Source organism: Monodelphis domestica, chromosome 3 (genome assembly GCF_027887165.1).
Source record: "Monodelphis domestica isolate mMonDom1 chromosome 3, mMonDom1.pri, whole genome shotgun sequence".
Taxonomy (NCBI): Eukaryota; Metazoa; Chordata; class Mammalia; order Didelphimorphia; family Didelphidae; genus Monodelphis; species Monodelphis domestica.
This window is the reverse complement of record NC_077229.1, coordinates 474,544,055-474,557,537: the sequence shown is the minus strand read 5'-3', so window position 1 is coordinate 474,557,537 and position 13,483 is coordinate 474,544,055. Positions and strand designations below refer to the sequence as shown.

Here is a 13,483-nt window from a genome sequence, read left to right as displayed (position 1 = left end):
AGGATTGACAGGCACAGATAAGATTTGGTAGAGAGAATATCCATATCAATGAGATAGCAGTTTACAATTTCAAATATAGCACAAAGTTCTCTCTCTATATACATACATATATGTATACATATGTATAAATTCCCTTATAGATATTTCACTATTAAAAGGTAAACATTCATAAAAAATGTAAACTTAATTGATGGTAGTATGTGGAAATTCAATGTAATGTTATTATTTAGAAAAACTAATTCAATAAGGAAATTTAAAAAAACAAAATAAGACAATAAAAATAGTTCCCAGGGTATCAGCTATTTGATGCGACCTCTGCTACAGAGAAGTGTTCTTGGTTCCAGGTATGCTTATCACATTTTATTATGTTCTTTTGACTGGAATAGTTTAACTGTAGACAAATTTCAGATAGTTTTCTGATTATCTGGTACAAAAGGACCATTAGTAAAGTTAATGAATAAATAATTCAAAAGAACCTTAATACTGATATGATGACCTAGCTTATTAAATGCCAATAGTCCTTTAAATTTAGAATGAGCAGAAGCTACTTTCTGTTATTTGACAGTTCAGGCAGCTTTATAATTTCCCTCATGCTAATTTGTGTACCAATAAAGGACAGTTGAATCAACATCTGTTTTTCAGAGAAAGGAAGTTTAACTTCCATGCAGAAAACAGTGATATTTTTGGTATTTGTCATTTAAACAAATAGAAATGCGTTTAACAAAATGCTAGGTTCAGACAAAGCTTGTGATAAAAGTATTTCAAGCTTGTTTTATTCTCATTCTAACACCAAGTCCTCCCTCCAGTGGCTGCTACTACAGCATTTAATTTTTCTTAACCTCATTCTGGGAAAACTTGCCATTTTTTTTCCTTTCAAGTATAAAGCTTAGTTTGTCGTATAGTCAGAGTTTGGAAAATAATCTTCTGTAGTATCTACTCTTATGGACAAACCACAATGAAGCCAACTATAATGGAAGAATGCCTAGAGTTCATGTGTTAACTTATGTCTTTCATATTTAACTCCCCTGTAACTGATCCTCATTCTATCATTTGAAAATCTAAAAGTATTCACATATTTTAAAAGGTGAGTTTTCTCCTATTGCACTGACTAGATAAAGTATGTTTTGCAAAAAATAAAGTGACTTGAGCCACATAGGACAAGGTCAGATTTTTTTTTTAAGTTTCATGGCTAGTTAAAAAGTAGAAATTTATTAATTTGATGTTAGAAATAGTCACTACAGTGTTGTTGTTGTTGTTTTTTTGGTACTCATTATAATAATTCAAGGCTTTTTAATCCTTTAGAATTTGTATATACTCAAAAGCTTTTGAGGTAAGAAAAAACTTACCACAAAATCTTTGACATAAAAAAAAAAAAAACTTTCTTGCTTTCTGGTAAGATCTGTGTAAACAGTTTAATATATTTTAATATTTCAGAAAGGAAGTTAGAAAAATATACATTGGATTTAGTATCTTTGACCATTTTTAGTGACTTAATAGAATGTACAGATCTAGTAGAATGCCTAGTGTACATGAATATAGGATGAGAAAACTAATTGTAACTTTCTAAATATGTCACTTCAGTGTAATATTGCCATTGCTTCCAACTCCCTGCTTTGAAATTTTGTAAAGAGACCATATCATGATAAGTTGTAACAGATTTCTGAATTAATGTACATTTTATAATATGACTTGTGTTTTCTTTACATAATTTTCTTCAATTCATTCATTCAACAGGCATCTACTCTGAAAGACGTAGTGGTAGGTAGACTTTGTGTGATAGTTTGCAATGGTTTTTTGTTATACTTTAAACAAACTATTTGGGTTTTACACATTCCTTTTTCTAGGATATTAAGTATGAGATCTTAAATGAAAAAAAAAAAGAATTTTTTTCCTTGGCTGCAGCTCTTCCATGTCTGCCTCCTTTTTTCATGTTCTAGGAGAGAGTCACAAGAGGCCACTTATCCCCTGAGATTCAATAATAGCATTGTATTCCAGATATTGTATACTTTTCCATCTGAGCCCTGTTGGGGTTTCTGGGTTTCAAAGTATTTGGCCAAAAAACAATTTGATACCTGAACTAGATGATCAGTATAGTATATTTGGAACCTGTTAAGACACAGTAGTATGGTATTAGTTTCTTCTTGAATTCTTTTTATTCAAGATTTCTTAACTCTTGGCTCTCTTTCCTTAGGTGGTTGAATTACAAAGTGGCGTTGGAACTGATTGACAGTAATATGAGCAATCTCACTTCTTAAAAAAGGTGTCCAAGTGACTGAAAATGTCATTAAGTTGACACCTTTAATCTGAGAGTTATTCTATACTTAAACAAACCCCAAGTTGTTATAGTATTTCTTGATGATAGAATTTGATGATGACACTATGGGTAGATCATTAGAACTTAGTGTTTTGTTTTATATTTAAATCACAAGTGGGAGTTTGTATTGAACTATTGACAGCCCTAGTTTTAGACTACTTTTGACCAGTGCATGCTTATATGAGGTGGTCAGGAAGATTGGGGGGGGGGCCTGTAGCCACAGAAATAATTTTTTTAGTGAAAAGCTAATAGTTCCTTAAGGGGATCAAATTTTTCATGAGTATCATGCTTTAAACTTGCATGTTAATAAGATATGACTAGAATAAGGAGGAAAGGCATTATAATAATATCAAAAAGAATGAGTTACTCTCTTAATCAATACTTTACCAAGCAGACTAGCCTCCTGGTAATGAATTTCTTTTTATTTACCTGAGCTGGTTTTTGTAATAGACTTAGTCTATTTCTGGGATCAAACTCAAATTCTTTCTGACATGGTTGAACCTGCCAGAAATTGGATTCCAAGGTCACTTTTGGAACACGATGGAGTATTAAAATAATACTTTGTGAAATTTTGAAGGAGAATCAGGGTAAAATATGTCATTATCTATATAAATATAGATCCAAAGAAATAGGTCTAGATATGTAAAATAATGTCTAGTGACATGGTGAGAGCAAGGGAGAATCTGTGCTATCATAGTATTCCATTAGTATTCTTGTGATGTCAGAAGAAATCAAGGTAGGTCTCCAAATACATTGGGTAGATCAGCTTTGGTGAACTTATGGGAAAAGATGAGTCACAAAGGACAAGTAGACGTTGATGGATTGTGATCTGCTTCATTAGATCTGTATCAGTGTGATTTCAGGTCTATTTGAATATATCAAGGAAAGAGTTAAAAGGCTATGGACGGACCTACTATAGGAACAATATCAAAGACATTTCAGCCCACTAAAGGCTTTAAGGACTCTTTAGGGTAGGTCTGTGTTACCACTGTCAAGGATCAAGTATATTCATCATCCTATACTAGGTTGGTCCTTGGGCAAACTGTAATTTGTGAAATTTGATATGAAATGCTCTCTTTTCTGATGTCCTTTTTCCATAGGGATTTTTTCCCCCATACCCAGATATTCCATCACCTTGTCACACCTGGTTGCCTTATACTTTCTTCACCACTGCCCTCACTTCTTGACAACAGAGTCATGATTTTTACCTTTTGCATAGGATGAACCAAGTGATTTTTAGGGTGAAAATAGAATTTGAAATTACTTATTTTTTTCATTTTAGTAAAGGGACCTTTTGATTCTTTTCAAATTACTGAACAAAAATAGACAGTTATGTACTTTGTTGTTTTCCTAGTTTTTAAGACTCCCCCAGACTGGTGATGACTTGTAGAATTAGATTTGCTGTTTTTATTCTAGTTTTGATCATAGCTGAGGCTAGAACTAGACCATTATTTTGGAGCAAGCTCATTAGATAATGGTCACTTGGGATTGAGTGTATTCTTCTGGTGGGATATTGCATAATTATGTAGGTACAGGAAAAATAGAATAAATTTATCTTTGTCACAGATGTCATAGGCATTTTCTACCTGTTAGGAAAAAATGTAGAGTTCCCAAGTGTATTCTATTTTACTTTTCAAGTACTTTAGCAAGATGCTGAGCAGACAGGGCACCCAAGAAATATCCCATCGTTTTGTGTTTTGAAATGCTGACTGGATCAGGATTATACTACAAGTTATTTATAGCTTTATTTTTACATAGTAGATCTTGAGTCATAGACGGAAAGAAGATATGATAATTGCTTTGTGTAGTTCACAGAATGAAATCGCTAACTGAGATGTTTTGAAGCTAGTTTTTACAGTAATCATTTCTAGCAAGACTATATATAAACAGTAGTGGTTATCATGAACTACATATAGCATGTCAACTTTGTCCCAATAAACATCAGTAAAAACCTTCTGCTCCTTTATTCCCTATAACCTAACCTCCATCAGATAATGCCAAATAAACTATGTCAAGTGCATGTATTAGTATATATCAGATGTATCAGACTGCTTGCTAGCTGCATTTTGGGGAGTGTTTATCTGTGGTCATGCAGGTTATAACTCTGAATTTTTATTAGGAAAACTAAATAGAGAATTTATAATGTTCTTGATTTAGTTCCACCAGCTGTGTCACAGCTCTGGAAAACACCTGATGATAGCCAAAATGAAACACAATGAGTAAGAGGATAATGGACAAATTGCTTTTGCTTCTTGCTGCTTTGCAATGGCTGCTACAGGTCCAAGGTCAGAGGTATAATAATTACCAGTTGCCTAATTTATTCCTTCATAAGTTTAAATATAGTGAATTGATGTGTGCACCTTTAAGCACGCGTTATCTAATTTAGAGTAAATATTAATAATTACTGTTTAATACTGAAAAAGTATTCCATTATTTAAAGTCCATAATATTATAAGGAATAAATTAGGCAACTGGTAATTAGGTATTTTATTTTGTCTAAGGTGATTTTGAATGGGATTTCTCTTTCTAGTTCTTGCTGCTGAGCTGTGTTGGAAATATATAGAAATGCTAATGACTTATGTGGGTTCATTTTGTATCCTGCAACTTTGCTAAAGTTGTTGATTATTTCGATTAGCTTTTTGGTTGAATCTCTAGGATTCTTTAAGTAGACCATCATGTCATCCGCAAAGAGTGATAACTTGGTCTCCTCCTTGCCTATTTTGATGCCTTCAATTTCTTTTTCTTCTCTAATTGCTACTGCTAGTGTTTCTAGTACAATGTCAAATAGTAGAGGTGATAATGGGCATCCTTGTTTCACTCCTGATCTTATTGGGAATGCATCTAGTTTATCCCCTTTGCAGATGATATTAGCTTATGGTTTTAGATATATACTGTTTATTATTTTTAGGATTCCTATGCTTTCTAGTGTTTTTAATAGGAATGGGTGTTGTATTTTATCAAAGGCTTTTTCCACAGAGCTCTGGTCATTTCTCTGCAAAAACTTGGAAATCTTCTATTTTGTTGAATGCCCATACTTTCCCCTGGAAGTATATAGTCAGTTTTGATGGATAACTGATTCTTGGTTGAAGACCCAGCTCTCTTGCCTTTCTGAAAATCATGTTCCATGCCTTACGGTCATTCAGAGTGGAAATAATAAGGTCTTGTGTGACCCTGATTGGCATTCTTTTATATCTAAATTGTCTTTTTCTGGCTTCTTATAAGATTTTTTCTTTTTCTTGAAAGCTTTGGAATTTGGCAATTACATTCCTGGGAGTTGTCTTTTGGGGATTTAGTGTAGAGGGTGTTCTGTGAACTCTTTCAATGCCTGTCTTGTCCCCTTGTTCTAGAGTCTCTGGGCAGTTTTCTTTGATGATATCTTGTATTATGATGTCGAGATTACCATTTATTTCTGGCTTTTCTGGTAGGCCAATTATTCTCAGATTGTCTCTCCTTCCTCTATTTTCCAGGTCTGTCACTTTGTCAGTGAGATATTTTATGTTCCCTTCTAATTTCTTAGTCTTTTGGCTTTGCTTTATTAATTCTTGCTCTTTTGCAAGATCATTGTCTTCCAGTTGCCTAATTCTAACCTTTAAAGCCTTGTTTTCCTTTTCAGTTTGATCAAGCTGTTTCTGTAGTTGCATTTTTTCGTGCTTCAGATTGCTGAGTTCCTTTTACATTATTTCCCATTTTTCCTGCCAGAAGGCTTCCAACTTTTTGATAATTCTGATTTAAATTCTTCAAGAGTTTGTGGAGAATTTCCATTTCCTTTGGAAGGTCTCAGAGCATTTGTTTGTATTTCCTCTTCTATCTCCTCTGTATTTTGTATTTTTGCTCCATAAAATGTGTCCAAAGTCACCCCCTTCTTCTTGCTTTTCTTGGTGTTTGGAGGCTTTTTCACTTCTGTACTATTTGCCCTTTCTATCTGAGTGAGGAGGACTGGCTCTTCGTGTATCTGTCTGATGGTCCGAGGCTTTAGCCCCAGGCAAATTGTTCTCTGCAGCTGCTCTGTCTTCCCGGGGAAGCCCAGGGTCTGCCCTCCCCTGCCTGCCAGCTTTTTGGGTGTTACTGTTCTCAGTTCCCTCCAGTTCCTTCTCCACTGCCTTACTTCCATGCTCTGAGCCTGGCACAGCACTGTCCGCAAGGTACCTCAGTGCCTTTGCCAGCCCTGAGTTTTCTGTTCTTTCAGAAGATCCTGCACTCTATGAGGGGATGGGTCATGGCCTCCCTGTGCCCTTAGGGCTCCTGATGGGATTAAGTTCAGCTGGGTTGGTCTGGATGTGCCCTGAAGCAAAAACCTCCACTGCAGTCTGTGTTGGATGCCCTGAGATTGGCCCAGGTTACTTTCAAGGTACGCTCTTTGGAGCAACTCCTTTGCTGGCCCTGAGGTTTCTGTCCTTTCAGAAGACCCTGCACTCTAAGGGGGGAGGGTTCCTGGCCTCCCTGAGCTCTGAGGGCTCCTGATGGGATTAGGTTCAGCTGGGTTGGACTGGATATGCCCTAAAGCAAGAACCTTTGGTGAGACTCAGATGGAAGGACCCAGCCAGGGGGCTACAGGCTCCCCCCATCTCTGTTTCCCTGCCGTCTGAGTTGGATGCCCCTGAGAGTGGCTCAGGTTGCTTTCAAGGTGAGCCCTTCAGAACAGCCAGCCCTGAGACCCTTTTGCCGGCCCTGAGGTTCCTGCTGCTGCCGCGGGCTCAGCGCTCTGGATTGGGGGGGATGGGTCCTGGGACCTTCCTTCTGCCTTCCCCTTAGATCTGAGTGATCTAGGATTCTGGCTTTGGGGGGGGGCATACCTTTTGATCCAAGTCCATTAGGAGGGTTCCCCGGCTCTGTCCTGTTGTTCAGTTTGAATTTCGGTGCCCTAGGAGTATTCAGTCTGTGATCGGTAAGGAAGGGTTTTCAGAGGTCTGAACTTTTGCTGCTTCTAAGCTGCCATCTTAACTGGAAGTCGAGAGTAAGCTTGTCTTTTTGATATTTTGGATACTTCTCTTGACATTACTTTTACTCATATATCTGGAGTATATACATTGAAATAATTTAGAAATATATCTGGGACCAAAGGTCTAAAAGTAAGTTGCTTTATGTAGTTTATTACTGTTATCCATTAATATTTTTCATTTACTTTATTAGTCATTAAAAAAGGCTCCAATCTCAAAAGATAGAGCATATTATTCAGTATATGAATAATTCTAAATAAATACATAGGAACTGAGGGTTGCTTTTCTGGTGACAATAAATTGGATTACTAAAACTATTTAGTTTGCTTTTATTTTGTTTTTTTAAATAATATTTACATACTTTTATTAGCCATAGTTGTTTAGTAATTGCATGGGTTCCAATGTTTTTATTTGTATAATCTTTTACTTTTATTTCAGGGATGAGTGACTTCTTTTCTTTTTGTAAACAACTTGTTTGTTTGCAAAAACTTGTGGTGTTTACAAAAAAAGCTTGTGGTTGTAGTCCACAGTTTCTTTTTTAATCTTTCGTCTAAATAGTAGATTTTATTGTAATAGAGCAGAGCTTCATTTGAATAAATCAACTTTTATTACTACTTAAAAAAAAAAAGCAGGGCTGGATTTTTCCATTATGTACTAGGATACTAGAATGGGTGGGGCTATTCATGGGCTGATGCCACTACTGACTTTGATCTGCTCCATTTCAAACCTGGACTAGTTCACCTGCCTTTTGTAACCCAACAGTCTCCTTGTTGCTAAGGGTCACTAGTGCTGAACCTAGTTCTGCAGCTCAGAATTCCTAAGCTTAAAATGTTTGCTGGTTTTGATTTTTGGACTATTTTTGTGTTCAGTTTAGTTTTTTTTATTAGTCACTTCTCTGGTCATTTTTAGTTATATATGCAGTATTTAGATCTGTTTCTTTTGTTGGATGAAACTGTTTAGAGATATACGTTTTCCCACCAAGGAATACTTTGGACCCATTTGAAGGTTTTTTTTTTTTTAAATGGTTTTCATCATCATTTTCTTTGATGAAATTTTGTTTCTGTGATTTGTTCTTTGATCCACCAATTCTTTAGGATTATACTAATTAACCTTCATTTAAATTTTTATCCTTTCATTAGAGGCTCTTTGTTGTTATAAATTTATTGTATTGTGCAATCAGTAAAGGATATCCAGTATTCCTACTTTTTCTGCATTTGTTTATCAGGTTTTTGACCAAGTACATGATCAGTTTTTGTGAAGATACCAGGCAGAGTTGAGAAACATTTATCTTCTTTTCAATTCCCATTCAATAATTTCCAAAGAGCTATCATATCTAACTTTTATAAAATTCTGTTCAGATCTGTAAGTTTGTTTTTCTTTTTGTTGCTTTTATCAAGGTCTGAATAGAGAACATTGAGATTCTCAGAAATTATAATTTTACTATCTTTCTTTTCCCTCAAGTTTGATGAGCTTTTTTACATACTTAGATGTTTTAGCATTTGGTACATATGTATAAAGTATTGATAGCATTTCAGTCTTCTGATAAGCATCATGGCTAAACAGTTATTCTTGAAGCCAGGAATATCTAGGTTAAAGCCCTCATTCTGACACAATCCTCGGACTATGTGACTGAGCAAATCATTTAACTTCCCATCAGTGCTCTAGGGAATTCTTAAAGCTGTACTTTGCAGAGAAGGTGATGATCTGCATTGGTAGGGGGAGTTTTGTCAGGATATATCTCATACTTAATGAAATCTCAGGTTCAATCTTATTTCATTATTTATGGTGTCTTTAAATATATTGTAGTTTCCCTCCTTATCTCTTCAAATTATTTGCTTTTTCTGACTTCATGATTGCAGCCCTGACTTTTTTTTGGTTTCATTTAAGACATTATAAATTCTTGTTTATTCTTTTATTTTCCCTCTCTGTGTTCTCATGTTTTAAGTATACTTTAAATAGTATATGGTTGCATTTTTCTTTCTCATCTATTCTTCTACCCTCATCTGTTTTATTAGCGATTCATTTAATTCACTTTTGTAGATGTAAATAATTATTGTGTATTTTCTCCTTCATACTTTGCTATAACTTTTTTGTGTGTGCCTGACCTCTGAATTGTACTTTATAAAGAACAAGTTGGAGAAAGAAAATAAATGAGATTAATATTCAGTAATCTATCTTTCAAAAGATCTGATCCAATCCAGCTGTTTATCTTTTCTTGAAGGAAGCCCAGACCTCTATCATTTATTCTTAGACTTTCTTTCTCTCCTTTTATTCCCTCTCCTCCTGCTGACACTTGTTCTACTTGCCAACTCTTCCCCTCTCTCTTAATCCTGCCTCTCTTTCCTTTTCCCTGTTCCTTCTCCTTTATCCATCTTATATCATTGCACAATGAGTCCCTATGAAGAGGCAGGCCTGGGAGTGGTATAGTGAGACAGTTTCTTCTACTGTCCTAGACTAGATGGAGGAACTTGCTGATGTTTCCTTTTTCTTTTACCGATCATTATTTAAGCTAGCACACTTAAAAAAACAAAACAAAAAACCTTACCTTCTGTCTTAGTATAAATTCTAAGATAGAAAAATGGCAAGGGTTAAGCATTTGAGGTTAAGCATTGACTTGCCCATAGTTTAAGAATGGTATAATCACTATATTTTTGATGTTATAATAGTGAAGTCCAAAAGGGAGCTTATAAAAATAGAAACAACGTGTTTAGAGGTAGGAGCTTAGATGACCTGGCTCCTACTCTCCTTCACCTCCCCCGAGTGAGGTAGTCAAGGGGTGTTGCACAGGTAATTGGGGATCCTCTGATGTGGAATGGTGATGGGGAGTTGAAGGAAGGTCTCCCCTTTCAGGGGGACCAGAGGGTAACTTCAAATTTTCTGGCACGAAGTGGACCCAATAATAAACCTCCCTGATGTCCTTAACTCAATGGGGGAGGGGTCTTGGCTAGCTCTCTGTCGTGGCCAGTTTGGCCACAACAAAAATTCTTCCCTTTTGCTCCCAGCAGTAAATCTCCGGCAAGATATCTGACTGTGTATTAATAGTTTATCAATAAAGGTAATGAGGAGAATTGGGGAGTTGGAATGAGGTAGTTGGGTTCCCTAATTTTCTTTCCCACCTACTTGGTCCTTCCCTCTAGTAACTGTTCAGTCAGCTTGAGTTTCACCAAACCTTCCCACTAATCTTTAAATATTAATTATAATACTATAGGGTCAAGGAAAGGATAAAGCAGGTAAAAGGGCAAGGGGGGAGAGCTGGGCTCTCAAACAAAGAGTCCTTGGCCCCCCAATATCCAAGGAGTTTTGACACTGTTGAGATGTTGTTAATTTGTAGAAGTAACTTGATGGAAATACTTTCTGGACAGACACAGGTGAAATCCTTTATGGCTCTTGGCAAAGATCCCTGGCTAGGAAATCCTACTTGCCAATTTCAGGTCTCAGCTCCAAAGGCCCCCAGAGTTCTCATGGAGCTCTCTCAACTCCACTCTTCTCTCCCAGCATCCTTTGTTCCTTAACAGTCTCTGCTGTCACTCATTCCTCTTTGCAAAATTCCATCTTTTCCTTTAACAACTTGCTCTAACGATAGCCACACAGCTAGGAAATGTCAGAGGATAGATTTGAATTCAGGTCCTCCTGACTTGAGGCCTGGCATTCTCTCCACTGTGCTACTTAGCTGCCCCTACCTAGCATCTTTTCCCATCTTTATTGGAAAGTTGCTCTGGGGAGATAGGCTTATCTTTTGATTCTGTTTTGAAGGTCAGTACTATAGATTGTTCAAATGTTTTGCTCAATAAACTTCAGGGGCTTTCTTTTTGCTTTGAAGATCGAATGCAAATTTCTTTGACTTTTAAATCCCTTCCTAATTTGGTTCCAACCTAGTATACTTCTCTTCATACACTCTCCAGTATAGCCAAATTGGTATTCTTCCTGTTCCTCATATGTAATCTTCATCTCCGTTCTCAGTCTTTGAACAGGCTCTTCTTCTCCAGTGTGTTTCTTCTCACCTCCACCTCTTAGAATCTTTATTTTCCTTTAAAGGTCAAATCAAACACCACTAACTAACTAAAGCCTTCCTATCCTACTCTGCAGTTTCCAGTGTTTACTTTCTAAATTATTCTATATTTATTCTATCTACATTTTATATTATTTTCATGTTTGTTTTCTTCTCTCAATGGAAAGTTTATTCTTTGAAGACAAGTATATTTTAATTTTTATCTTTGTTTTCACAATGGCCTAATACTGTACTTAGCACATAAATATTTCTTGTTTGCTTTAATATAGGTAAGAAAATGGGGAAAATGATTACATAATTGTCACTTTATAAATAGTTCAGTAAACATTTACAATTTTTGCTTCATTTAAAATTTAGAATTCATAATTTGTTTAAATTAGTAAACAATTATAAATTTTATTTAGAATTCTTATACATGTCTGAAAATTTGACATCAAATAGCATAGGAAGCCAAAATGAATATTTTAAAATGGCTAATTTATTACTTTGGTTCATTCTAGATTATCTTCTGAGAATTGATGTCCATTTCCATCATTTCTTTAATTTGGTTGACACTTTGGATAAACATGGCACAACTCCAGCAGGGAGGTCCAGATGAAAAAGAAAAAACTACAGCACTAAAAGGTATATATTTGTTTTTAGTATTTTTTTAAAAAGTGACTTAAGACATGTTTACAAAGATATAGGAAAAATTATACATTTAAACATTTTGGTGACATTTCTGCCTCATTTTAGTTCTGTCCAAAAAATACAAATGTCTGTATTTTTTGTATTTTTTCATAACATCTTAATATGGCTTGAGGCTTTGGGTTCTGGAGTGTAGAGCAAAGAGGTAGTGACAATCTCCCTTATGTGGCCAGAAGGAAGATCTCATGAGCTACATGGTTCAGGGTAGCCCCTTTATCATAGTCCTACTTTTTCGGAGAATATGGAGGGTGTCCTGGCCCTTTGAGGATGGAAATTTTAGACCCTAGCTTATTATCTCTAAGCAATGCCTTGGGAAGTTGGAGCAAGGCTGTAGAACCCAGTGCCTGGTCTTAAAAAGGAGAAAACTGGAGGGGCAGGAAGTGGAGCATTATAAGACAATAGGAGGCAGAAGAGAAAAATACTCTCAAGGAAGTGGGTATCCATAGGTCAGATCCCCTGGAGTGCTTGAAAGGGACAACCAAAACAGTAAATCCTAGTAGGTTATTTTTTTTTTTAATGTGAGTTAAGCACAAAAAGACATTGTAGGGAGGGAGCAAGGATCCTGGACCTGGTATGAAGGTTGTTATTCTACAACACAAGCTGATTCATACTAGGGGGAATGCCTAGAGAACTGAGGCTAGATCATATTCAAAGATCATTCTGGTAGGAAAAGGAACTTTCAAAAAATTACTACAGGCCTTATTTTGGTCAGTGACTGAGCAGTTTTTTCATTTAGGTGGGGAAGCTATTCAGGTTCTTACACTATTAATGCTTTAAGCATGTTAACATGTTTAAGCATGTTAAGTCCTAAATAAGTTATAGGACATACCATTTCATATCTGGAAAGAATTTTAGGAGTTACCTTAAATTCATCATTTTGTCACCTAACCTTAAGGTGCTTTATGTTGCTGTTTTCTTAAACATATGAAGAAATTGAAACCTGAGGAGACCTTTCAGACCTTTCACAGCCTGAATGATAACTGGGACTTAAGGTTAGGTTTTTTTTTTTTTATTTCTTGTCCAAAATTCTTAAAATTTTTTTTGGGTTAGATTAATGGATAATTTGGCCTAATTTTCTATGCCTAAGAGTGAAATTGAAGGCTATCCTGTGGAAGGATTTGAGCACCCCAAAACAGAAAAAGCCTTGAGTACCTCACTGTAGATCTGTGATATTCCTATATCAAACTTTCTTGAAATTATTTTTTTTGAACTTGTTAGACATTTTGGGATTTTGAATTTTATATGTTATCTAGGTTAAGCAATACATAATAAATCTCTCTAGTGTATTTTCCATACATATAACTCTTTGAATGTTTTATCTTATTTGATGTTTGAAACACCATGAGGTAGGTATTACAACTATTATTTATTTCCCCATTCTGTAGATAAGTTGGTGAGGTGGCACAGTAGAAAAAGGGGCTGGACTTGGCATTAGGAAGACCTGATTTCTAATCCTGCCTCAGATACTTACTAGTTCTGTGATTTTGGACAAATCACTTAACCTCTGTCTATGCCTCAGTTTCATTGACTGTAAAA

The 13,483-nt window shown here is 35.7% G+C and overlaps 1 protein-coding gene across 22 annotated transcripts in view; it reads left to right on the top strand.

The window, feature by feature from the left end:
• The window catches only part of FAM172A (family with sequence similarity 172 member A), a 560,458-nt gene that overhangs the window by 20,900 nt on the left and 526,075 nt on the right, over positions 1 to 13,483 (top strand). For 21 of the 22 annotated variants that reach the window (XR_008917892.1, XM_007487306.3, XM_056824657.1 and 18 more), the window contains exon 2: positions 11,761 to 11,884. The exons of the other annotated variant lie outside the window; for it this stretch is intronic. Coding sequence is in view for 20 of the 21 variants with exons in the window: in XM_007487306.3 (XP_007487368.1) it covers positions 11,779 to 11,884 (106 nt within the window). In the remaining variant the exon portion in view is untranslated. The remainder of the gene's footprint in view (positions 1 to 11,760; positions 11,885 to 13,483) is intronic. 22 annotated transcript variants of the gene reach the window in all.